This window comes from Heptranchias perlo, unplaced genomic scaffold (assembly GCF_035084215.1).
Source record: "Heptranchias perlo isolate sHepPer1 unplaced genomic scaffold, sHepPer1.hap1 HAP1_SCAFFOLD_732, whole genome shotgun sequence".
NCBI lineage: Eukaryota > Metazoa > Chordata > Chondrichthyes > Hexanchiformes > Hexanchidae > Heptranchias > Heptranchias perlo.
The window spans coordinates 74337-86690 of NW_027139764.1; the positions used below are offsets into that span (position 1 = coordinate 74337).

The 12354-nt window shown below is 51.9% G+C and overlaps 1 protein-coding gene across 1 annotated transcript; it reads right to left on the reverse strand.

The window, feature by feature from the left end:
• Nucleotides 1–468: 468 nt before the first annotated feature.
• nat8 (N-acetyltransferase 8) lies at nt 469–2248 on the reverse strand. Its single transcript, XM_067981471.1, has one exon. It carries the CDS (start codon nt 2231–2233, stop codon nt 1568–1570), a length of 666 nt encoding a protein of 221 aa, XP_067837572.1. The 5' UTR covers nt 2234–2248; the 3' UTR covers nt 469–1567.
• Nucleotides 2249–12354: the final 10106 nt, after the last annotated feature.

Below are 12354 nucleotides of genomic sequence, written 5' to 3' on the forward strand. Positions count from 1 at the left end.
GTCCTATTCTCAGTGTGTGAGCTCTCTCTCTGTTACACTCACTGTCCTATTCTCAGTGTGTGAGCTCTCTCTCTGTGACACTCACTGTCCTATCCTCAGTGTGTGAGCTCTCTCTCTGTTGCACTCACTGTCCTATTCTCAGTGTGAGCTCTCTCTCTGTTACACTCACTGTCCTATTCTCACTGTGAGCTCTCTCTCTGTTACACTCACTGTCCTATTCTCACTGTGAGCTCTCTCTCTGTTACACTCACTGTCCTATTCTCAGTGTGAGCTCTCTCTCTGTTACACTCACTGTCCTATTCTCAGTGTGAGCTCTCTCTCTGTTACACTCACTGTCCTATTCTCAGTGTGAGCTCTCTCTCTCTGTTACACTCACTGTCCTATTCTCAGTGTGAGCTCTCTCCTCCTCTGACCCAGACTCTGCCCATTCCCATTTATCCCATTCCCAGTAAAAGAATGGACTCATCATTTGTCTGTTGTAGAAACATTTCATTGAGTTTTGTTCCATAAAATTATAGAAAAACAAACAGATTAAAGTTTGGAACTGGTGCATGGATCACGGGTAGGAGAAAGAGTAGGAATGAATGAACAGATGGCCAGAGAGAGGGGTGGGTAGAGGGAGTGGGAGTGATTGGGCGGGGGCCGAGGGAATGGGAGGGAATGGACGGGGGCCGGGGGGGTCGAGGGAGTGGGAGTGAATGGAAAGGGGGCCAGAGGTGGGGGGGAGTGGGAGCAGGGGTGTTGATTGTATTCAGGCGATTTCTATCAACACCCGCAGACAGAAATCGCCTGACTACAATCAACACCCGCTGACAGAAATCGCCTGACTACAATCAACACCCGCTGACAGAAATCGCCTGACTACAATCAACACCCGCTGACAGAAATCGCCTGACTACAATCAACACCCGCTGACAGAAATCGCCTGACTACAATCAGTGGGTGTTGATTGTATTCAGGTGATTTCTGTCAGTGGGTGTTGATTGTATTCAGGCGATTTCCGTCAGTGGGTGTTGACTGTATTCAGGTGATTTCCGTCAGTGGGTGTTGATTGTATTCAGGCGATTTCCGTCAGTGGGTGTTGATTGTATTCAGGCGATTTCCGTCAGTGGGTGTTGATTGTATTCAGGCGATTTCCGTCAGTGGGTGTTGATTGTATTCAGGTGATTTCGATCAGTGGGTGTTGATTGTATTCAGGGTCTGTGTCAATTGGGACTCTCATATCCATTTATAGGAGAGCTGATCGAGGGTGTGGGGTGGGTGTAAGGGGAATCTCTGTGAATAAAGGTTGGAAGGAACTGAAGAGCAGGCTCCAGTATTCTATCCTTCACCACTGGGCTATCCAATTTATAACAGGGTTGTGGGGCTCGGGAGGGGGCTGTAGTGGGACAAGGACCGGGTGACACTGCCCCCTCCCCCGGAGCTCTTACATTCACATTGGATCACTGCACACACCAGGGAAAGGTGGACTGTCCTGTGCAATATAGAATGGAATAGTTCAGAATGTTGATGGCGACAGGACACAACGTTGGTGACGATGCAGTGAGAGCTGAACCCGGGAAACTGCTCACTTCCCCCTCCGGACCTCGCAGCGGTACATGAGGATTTTAAAGTTGATGAGTTTCCCCAATAGGTTGGGGAAGAGCAGCTCACCCTGTAACTGGAACCCCAAGTCCTGGTACAGTCTCTGTGCTTCACACTGCAGCATTGATGTGCCCAGCACCACTTCCTCCAAGCCATTTTCTCGGGCAAACAGGATGACAGTGCGGCACAAGGCCTTGGCAATGCCACGACGGCGGTATGCCTTTCTGACCGACAGTCGCTTTAGCTCCAGGTTGGCATGAGACAGGTCTGAGCGCCTGGCACTCACAGTCCCCACCACAACCCCTTGACACTCTGCCACCCAGAAACAGGCATCGTCCTTCATCATGTAGGTCTCCTGGATGTCCAGCAGGTCACTGTTGAAGGTCTCTTCGATGTACTTCGACCAGAAGAAGGTGACCAGCTGTTGTGCTGTGGCCAGAATGAGTGCCAGAGCCAGGAGAGGCAGGATGAGCGACTGGGAACTCACCAGGAGCAGACAAAACACGGTCACCAGGAGCAGCTGGGCCCAGGGCTGTCTCAGCAGGTGGAAGCAGGCAGCAGGGACATGCTCGTACATTCCTGCTGCAAAGATCTCGCGGACAGGCTGATAATCCATGGCTTCATATCGCCTGATGGTAAAGTCAGTCATGTTCACTCAACAAGGACCTGGAGAACCACAGATACAGTTACAGGGTCAGAGGGAGTCACGAGCCGCGGGGACGGTCAGAGGGAGTCACGAGCCGCGGGGACGGTCAGAGGGAGTCACGAGCCGCGGGGACGGTCAGAGGGAGTCACGAGCCGCGGGGACGGTCAGAGGGAGTCACGAGCCGCGGGGACGGTCAGAGGGAGTCACGAGCCGCGGGGACGGTCAGAGGGAGTCACGAGCCGCGGGGACGGTCAGAGGGAGTCACGAGCCGCGGGGACGGTCAGAGGGAGTCACGAGCCGCGGGGACGGTCAGAGGGAGTCACGAGCCGCGGGGACGGTCAGAGGGAGTCACGAGCCGCGGGGACGGTCAGAGGGAGTCACGAGCCGCGGGGACGGTCACAGGGAGTCACGAGCCGCGGGGACGGTCAGAGGGAGTCACGAGCCGCGGGGACGGTCACAGGGAGTCACGAGCCGCGGGGACGGTCACAGGGAGTCACGAGCCGCGGGGACGGTCAGAGGGAGTCACGAGCCGCGGGGACGGTCAGAGGGAGTCACGAGCCGCGGGGACGGTCAGAGGGAGTCACGAGCCGCGGGTACGGTCACAGGGAGTCACGAGCCGCGGGTACGGTCACAGGGAGTCACGAGCCGCGGGTACGGTCACAGGGAGTCACGAGCCGCGGGTACGGTCACAGGGAGTCACGAGCCGCGGGTACGGTCACAGGGAGTCACGAGCCGCGGGTACGGTCAGAGGGAGTCACGAGCCGCGGGGACGGTCAGAGGGAGTCACGAGCCGCGGGGACGGTCACAGGGAGTCACGAGCCGCGGGGACGGTCACAGGGAGTCACGAGCCGCGGGTACGGTCAGAGGGAGTCACGAGCCGCGGGGACGGTCACAGGGAGTCACGAGCCGCGGGGACGGTCAGAGGGAGTCACGAGCCGCGGGTACGGTCAGAGGGAGTCACGAGCCGCGGGGACGGTCAGAGGGAGTCACGAGCCGCGGGGACGGTCACAGGGAGTCACGAGCCGCGGGTACGGTCACAGGGAGTCACGAGCCGCGGGGACGGTCACAGGGAGTCACGAGCCGCGGGGACGGTCACAGGGAGTCACGAGCCGCGGGGACGGTCACAGGGAGTCACGAGCCGCGGGTACGGTCACAGGGAGTCACGAGCCGCGGGTACGGTCACAGGGAGTCACGAGCCGCGGGTACGGTCACAGGGAGTCACGAGCCGCGGGGACGGTCACAGCGAGTCACGAGCCGCGGGTACGGTCACAGGGAGTCACGAGCCGCGGGTACGGTCACAGGGAGTCACGAGCCGCGGGTACGGTCACAGGGAGTCACGAGCCGCGGGTACGGTCACAGGGAGTCACGAGCCGCGGGTACGGTCACAGGGAGTCACGAGCCGCGGGTACGGTCAGAGGGAGTCACGAGCCGCGGGTACGGTCAGAGGGAGTCACGAGCCGCGGGGACGGTCAGAGGGAGTCACGAGCCGCGGGGACGGTCACAGGGAGTCACGAGCCGCGGGGACGGTCACAGGGAGTGACGAGCCGCGGGGACGGTCACAGGGAGTGACGAGCCGCGGGGACGGTCACAGGGAGTGACGAGCCGCGGGTACGGTCAGAGCGAGTCACGAGCCGCGGGGAGAGTTGCTCTCTCTCCCTCTACATATGTCAGGAGTCGAAAAACACCAGGTTATAGTCCAACAGCTTTATTTGAAATCACAACCTTTCGGAGCTTTGCTCCTTCGTCAGGTGAAGCTGTTGGACTATAACCTGGTGCTGTGCGACTCCTTACATTTCTCCACCCCAGTCCATCACCGGCATCTCCACATCATCCCTCTATATAGGAACAGGAGTAGGCCATTCAGCCCCTCGTGCCTGCTCCGCCATTTGATAAGATCATCGCTGATCTGTGATCTAACTCCATATACCTGCCTTTGGCCCATATCCCTTAATACCTTTGGTTGCCAAAAAGCTATCTATCTCAGATTTAAATTTAGCAATTGAGCTAGTATCAATTGCCGTTTGCGGAAGAGAGTTCCAAACTTCTACCACCCTTTGTGTGTAGAAATGTTTTCTGATCTCACTCCTGAAAGGTCTGGTTCTAATTTTTAGACTGTGCCCCCTACTCCTAGAATCCCCAACCAGCGGAAATAATTTCTCTCTATCCACCCTATCCGTTCCCCTTAATATCTTATAAACTTCGATCAGATCACCCCTTAACCTTCTAAACTCCAGAGAATACAACCCCAATTTGTGTAATCTCTCCTCGTAACTTAACCCCTGAAGTCCGGGTATCATTCTAGTAAACCTACGCTGCACTCCCTCCAAGACCAATATGTCCTTCCGAAGGTGCAGTGCCCAGAACTGCTCACAGTACTCCAGGTGCGGTCTAACCAGGGTTTTGTATAGCTGCAGCATAACTTCTGCCCCCTTGTACTCCAGTCCTCGAGATATAAAGGCCAGCATTCCATTAGCCTTCTTGATTATTTTCTGCACCTGTTCATGACACTTCAATGATCGATGTACCTGAACCCCTAAGTCCCTTTGGACATCCACTGTTTTAAACTTTTTACCATTTAGAAAGTACCCTGTTCTACCCTTTTTTAATCCAAAGTGGATGACCTCACATTTGTCTACATTGAATTCCATTTGCCACAGTTTTGCCCATTCACCTAATCTATCAATATCGCTTTGTAATTTTATGTTTTCATCTACACTGCTTACAATGCCACCAATCTTTGTGTCATCGGCAAACTTAGATATGAGACTTTCTATGCCTTCATCTAAGTCGTTAATAAATATTGTGAATAATTGAGGCCCCAAGACAGATCCCTGCGGGACTCCACTAGTCACATCCTGCCAATGTGAGTACCTTCCCATTATCCCTACTCTCTGTCACCTTTCGCTCAGCCAACTTCCTAACCAAGTCCGTACTTTTCCCTCGATTCCATGGGCTTCTAACTTAGCTAACAGTCTCTGATGTGGGACTTTATCAAATGCCTTCTGGAAGTCCATATAAATAACATCCATTGACATTCCCCTGTCCACTACTTTAGTCACCTCTTCAAAAAATTCAATCAGGTTTGTCAGGCACGACCTACCTTTCACAAATCCATGCTGGCTCTCTCTGATTAACTGAAAATTCTCGAGGTGTTCAGTCACCCTATCCTTAATTATAGACTCCAGCATTTTCCCCACAACAGATGTTAGGCTAACTGGTCTATAATTCCCTGGTTTCCCTCTCTCTCCTTTCTTAAAAAGCGGAGTGACGTGCAGTTTTCCAATCTCGAGGGACAGTTCCTGAATCTAGAGAACTTTGAAAGATTATAGTTCGGGCATCTGCAATGTGCTCACCTACTTCCTTTAAAACCCTGGGATGGAAACCATCTGGTCCTGGGGATTTGTCATTCTTTAGTGCTATTATTTTCTTCATTACTGTTGCTTTACTTATGTTAATTTTATTGAGTCCCTGTCCCCAATTCAATATTAGTTTTCTTGGGATTTCCGGCATGCTATCCTCTTTTTCTACTTTAAATACTGACGCAAAGTAATTGTTCAACATGTCCGCCATTTCCCCATTGTCAATGACAATATCCCCACTTTCAGTTTTTAAGGGGCCAACACTGCTCCTGACCACCCTCTTTTTCCTAATATAACTAGAAAAGTTCTTCATATTGGTTTTGATATCCCTTGGGAGTTTCTTTTCATACTCTCTTTTTGTACCTCTTACTATCTGTTTTGTGACCCTTTGTTGATCTTTGTATCTTTCCCATTCGCCAGGATCTGTGCCATTTTTTGCCTTTTTGTATGCCCTTTCCTTATGTCTTATACTCTCCCTTACCTCTTTAGTTGTCCATGGCTGTTTTTTTTTGGCAAGTAGAGTTCTTGCCCCTCAGGGGTATAAACCGATTCTGTATCACGTTCAATGTTTCTTTAAACATTTCCCACTGATCATCAGTCGTTTTACCCATTATCAGATTTGCCCAGTTTACTGTGGACAGTCTCTGTCTCATCCCATTGAAGTCGGCCTTACCCAAGTCTGGAATCTTAGCAGCTGACTCACTTTTTTCCCTTTCAAATACTACATTGAACTCGATCATGTTATGATCGCTATTGGATAGATGTTCACGTACAGTTAAGCTGTTAACTAAATCTGGTTCATTACTCATTACTAAATCTAGTATGGCTTGCCCCCTTGTTGCCTCTGGGACATACTGCTGTAGAAAACTATCCCGGACACACTCAAGAAATTCACTACCTTTCTGACAGTTGCTAGTCTGCTTTTCCCAATCTATGTGAAGGTTAAAGTCCCCCATTAAGACCACTATGCCTTTCTTACACGCTTGTCTAATCTCTGCATTTATACAATCGAGCACTTCAGAGCTGCTGCCAGGGCTCCTATACACAACTCCCACTATAGTCTCAGATCCTTTCCTATTTCTCAATTCAACCCATAAGGTCTCTGTTGGCTGCTTACCTCTCGTTATATCCTCCTTTATCATTGAAGTGATTTCATCTCTATTCATTAAGGCTACTCCTCCCCCTCTTCCATTTTCCCTATCTCTCCTGTAGACCTTATAACCCGGTATATTTAGTTCCCAATCCTGACCATCCTGCAGCCATGTCTCAGTAATAGCTATCATGTCATACCCTCCAATTTGAATTTGAACCTGTAGTTCATTTAATTTATTCCTTATACTCCGTGCATTTGTGCATAGAACTCTTAGTTGGGACACACACCCGAGCCTGACCTTCAGCTTTGATGCTGGGTTAATCACCTTACGCCTTCGAGTTTTTATTTTATCTGCCGTGCCTAAAGTACACTTTCTTTCTGCTGCTCTACGCTTTTCCCTTTCACTTGTTCTTGAACAACTGTTTGTACTATTTGTATTGTAAATTTCCCCTGGGTCTTCCCCTCTCTTGCTGCTCTCAACTTTACTCCCTTCTGACTCCCCGCTCAGGTTCCCATCCCCCTGCCACTCGAGTTTAAACCTTCCCCAACAGCACGAGCAAACACCCCCGCGAGGACATTGGTCCCAGTCCTGCTCGGGTGTAACCCGTCACGCTTGTACAGGTCCCACCTTCCCCAGAACCGGTCCCAATGTCCCAGGAATCTAAATCCCTCCCTCCTACACCATCCCTGCAGCCACGCATTCATCCGGTCTATTCTCCTGTTCCTATACTCACGAGCACGTGGCACTGGGAGTAATCCTGAGATCACTACCTTTGAAGTCCTGCTTTTTAATTTATCTCCGAACTCCTTAAATTCACCTTGCAGGACCTCATCCCTTTTTTTACCTATGTCGTTGGTACCGATATGTCTCTCTCTCTCACTCTCCCCGTGTGTCTCACACTCCCCCCCCACCCCCCTCCCCCTCACACTCCCCCCCCACCCCCCTCCCCCTCACACTCCCCCCCCACCCCCCCTCCCCCTCACACTCCCCCCCCCACCCCCCCTCCCCCTCACACTCCCCCCCCACCCCCCCCTCCCCCTCACACTCCCCCCCCCACCCCCCCTCCCCCTCACACTCCCCCCCCTCACACTCCCCCCCCCACCCCCCCTCCCCCTCACACTCCCCCCCCCTCCCCCTCACACTCCCCCCCCCTCCCCCTCACTCTCCCCCCCCCCTCCCCCTCACTCTCCCCCCCCCCCTCCCCCTCACTCTCCCCCCCCACCCCCCCTCCCTCTCACACTCCCCCCCCCACCCCCCCTCCCCCTCACACTCCCCCCTCCCCCTCACACTCCCCCCCCACCCCCCCTCCCCCTCCCAATCCCCCCCACCCCCCCTCCATCTCACTCTCCCCCCCCCCACCGTCTCACACTCCCCCCCCCTCCCACTCCCCCCCCACCCCCCCTCCCCCTCACACTCCCCCCCCACCCCCTCACACTCCCCCCCCCCCACCCCACTTCCGTCTCACACTCCCCTCCCCCCCGTCTCACACTCTCCCCCCCCACCCCCCCTCCGTCTCACACTCCCCCACCCCCCCTCCGTCTCACACTCCCCCCACCCCCCCTCCGTCTCACACTCACCCTCCGTCTCACACTCCCCCCCCACCCCCCCTCCGTCTCTCACTCCCCCCCCACCCCCCCTCCGTCTCTCACTCCCCCCCCACCCCCCCTCCGTCTCTCACTCCCCCCCACCACCCCCGTCTCACACTCCCCCCCCCCCCCCCGTCTCACACTCCCCCCCCACCCCCCCTCCGTCTCACACTCACCCTCCGTCTCACACTCCCCCCCCCACCCCCCCTCCGTCTCTCACTCCCCCCCACCCCCCCCGTCTCTCACTCCCCCCCCCACCCCCCCCATCTCTCACTCCCCCCCCCCCCCCTCCGTCTCACACCCCCCCCCCCCCCCTCCGTCTCACACTCCCCCCCCCCCCCCCCACCGTCTCACACTCCCCCCCTCCCCCCCCCCACCGTCTCACACTCCCCCCCTCCCCCCCCCCACCGTCTCACACTCCCCCCCTCCCTCCGTCTCACACTCCCCCCCTCCCTCCGTCTCACACTTCCCCCCCCCCCCTCCTCACACTTCCCCCCCCCCCCTCACACTTTTCCCCCCCCCCTCACACTTTTCCCCCCCCCTCACACTTTTCCCCCCCCCCCTCCGTCTCTGACACTCATTCTCTGTCTCTCTCACTCATAGACAATAGGAGTAAGAGTAGGCCATTCGGCCCTTCGGACCTGCTCCACCATTCAAAATGATCATGGCTGATCGTCTAACTCAGTTCCCTGTTCCCACTTTTTCCCCATATCCCTTGATCCCTTTAGCATTAAGAAATATATCGATCTCCTTCTTGAATACATCTAATGACTTGGCCTCCACTGCCTTCTGTGGTAGAGAATTCCACAGTTCACCACCCTCTGAGTGAAGAAATTTCTCCTCATCTTGGTTCTAAATGGCATACCCCGTATCCTGAGACTGTGACCCCTGGTTCTGGACTCCCCAGCCATCGGGAACATCCTCCCTGCATCTGGTCTGTCCAGTCCTGCTCGAATTTTATATCTTTCAATGCGATCACCTCTCATTCTTCTAAACTCGAGTGAATATAGGCCTAGTCGACCCAATCTCTCCTCATACATCAGTCCTGCCATTAGTCTGGTAAACCTTCATTGCACTCCCTCCATGGCAAGGACATCCTTCCTCAGATAAGGAGACCAAAACTTCACACAATACTCCAGATGTGGTCTCACCAAGGCCCCGTATAACTACAGTAAGACATCCCTGCTCCTGTACTCAAATCCTCTTGCAATGAAGGCCAACATACCATTCACCTTCCTAACTGCTTGCTGCACCTGAATGCTCACTTTCAGTGACTGGTGTACAAGGACACCCAGGTCTCGTTGCACCTCCCCTTTTCCCAATCTATCACCATTCAGATAATAATCTGCCTTTCTGTTTTTACAACCAAAGTGGATAACCTCACATTTATCCACGTTATACTGCATCTGCCATGTTCTTGCCCACTCACTCAACTTGTCTAAATCACATTGGAGCCTCTTTGCATCCTCCTCACAGCTCATATTCCACCCCAGCTTTGTGTCGTCTGCAAACTTGGAAATGTTACATTTAGTTCCCTCATCCAAATCATTGATATATATTGTGAATAGCTGGGGCCCAAGCACTGATCCCTGCGGTACCCCACTAGTCACTGCCTGCCACCCCGAAAAAGACCCGTTTATTCCTACTCTCTGTTTCCTGTCTGTCAACCAATTCTCAGTCCATGCCAGTATATTCCCCCCAATCCCATGTGCTTTAATTTTGCACACTAACCTCTTGTGTGGGACCTTATCAAAAGCCTTCTGAAAATCCAAGTACACCACATCCACTGGTTCTCCCCTATCTATTCTACTAGTTACAGCCTCAAAAAACTCCAGTAGATTTGTTAAGCATGATTTCCCTTTCATAAACCCATGCTGACTTTGTCCAATCCCATTAATGCCCTCCAAGTGTTATGTCATCACATCTTTTATAATAGACTCTAACATTTTCCCCACTACTGATGTTAGGCTAACCGATCTGTAATTCCCTGTTTTTTCTCTCCCTCCTTTTTAAATAGTGGGGTTACATTTGCCACCCTCCAATCTGCAGGAACTGTTCCAGAGTCTATAGAATTTTGGAAGATGATCACCAATGCATCCACTATTTCCAGGGCCACTTCCTTTAATACTCTGGGATGTAGATTATCAGGCCCTGGGGATTTGTCAGCCTTTAGCCCCATTAATTTCCCTAGCACTATTTTTTTTTACTAATACTGGTTTCCTTGGTTCCCTAACATTTCTGGGAGGTTATTTGTGTCCTCCTTTGTGAAGACAGAACCAAAGTATGTGTTTAATTGTTCTGCCATTTCTTTGTTCCCCATTATAATTTCCCCCATTTCTGACTGTAAGGGACCTACATTTGTCTTCACTAATCTTTTTCTCTTGACATATTTATAGAAGCTTTTACAGTCAGTTTTTATGTTCCCTGCTAGTTTACTCTCATACTCTATTTTTCCCCTCTTAATCTATCTCTTTGTCCTCCTTTGCTGAATTCTGAACTGCTCCCAATCCTCAGGTTTGCGGCTTTTTCTGGCAATTTTATATGTCTCCTCTTTGGATTTAATACTATCCCTAATTTCTTTTGTAAGCCACGGTTGAGCCACCTTTCCTGTTTTATTTTTGCACCAGACAGGAATGAATAATTGTTGTAATTCCTGCACACGTTCTTTAAATATTAGCCATTGCCTATCCACCGTCATCCCTTTTAGTAAAGTTCCCCAATCTATCATAGCCAACTCTCACCTCATACTTTCGTAATTTCCTTTATTTAGATTCAGGACCCTAGTTTCGGATTCAAATACTTCACTCTCCATCTTAATGAGGAATTCTATCATGTTATGGTCACTCTTCCCTGAGGGACCTTGCACAACAAGATTGTTAATTAATCCTTTCTCATTGGACAATGCCCAGTCTAGGATCGCCTGTTCTCTAATTGGTTCCTCAACGTATTGGTCTAGAAAACCATCACGTACACACTCCAGGAATTCCTCCCCCACAGTATTATTGCTAATTTGGTTTGACCAATCTATATGTAGATTAAAGTCACCCATTGATTATAGTTGTACCCTTCTTGCATGTGTCTCTGATTTCCTGTTTCATGCCCTCCCCTACATCTCCACTACTGTCTGGGGGCCTATAGACAATCCCCACCAACGTTTTCTGCCCCTTGGTGTTTCTTAGCTCCACCCATACAGATTCCACATTGTGATTTTCCAAGCCAATATCCTTCCTCACTATTGCATTGATTTCCTCCTTTACTAACAATGCTACCCCACCTCCTTTCCCTTTTTGCCTGTCCTTCCTAAATATTGAATACCCCTGGATGCTCAGTTCCCATCCTTGGTCACCCTGCAGCCATGTCTCCGTAATCGCAAATATATCATACCCGTTAATATCTCTCTGCGCTGTTAATTCATCGACCTTATTGCGAATGCTCCGCGCATTAAGACACAATGCCTTCAGACTTGTCTTTTTAAGATTGCTAGTCATCTTAGTTTTATTTTGCACTATGGCCCTATTTATTTTTCGCCCATGTTTTCTCTGCCACTGTTGCTTCTTCCCTTTCTGTCTTTTGTTTCTATCCTTGTTTCCCCCTCCTCTGACTCCCCGCTCAGGTTCCCATCCCCCTGCCATTCTAGTTTAAACCTTCCCCAACAGCACTAGCAAACACCCCCGCGAGGACATTGGTCCCGGTCCTGCTCGGGTGTAACCCGTCCCGCTTGTCCAGGTCCCACCTTCCCCAGAACCGGTCCCAATGTCCCAGGAATCTAAATCCCTCCCTCCTACACCATCCCTGCAGCCACGCATTCATCCTGTCTATTCTCCTGTTCCTATACTCACTAGCACGTGGCACCGGTAGTAATCCTGAGATCACTACCTTTGAGGTCCTGCTTTTTAATTAATCTCCAAACTCCTTAAATTCACCTTGCAGGATCTCATCCCTTTTTGTACCTATGTCGTTGGTACCAATATGGACCACGACTACTGGCTGTTCACCCTCCCCCCTCCAGAATGCCCTGCAGCCACTCCGTGACATCCTTGACCCGAGCACCAGGGAGGCAACATACCATCCTGGAGTCACGTTTG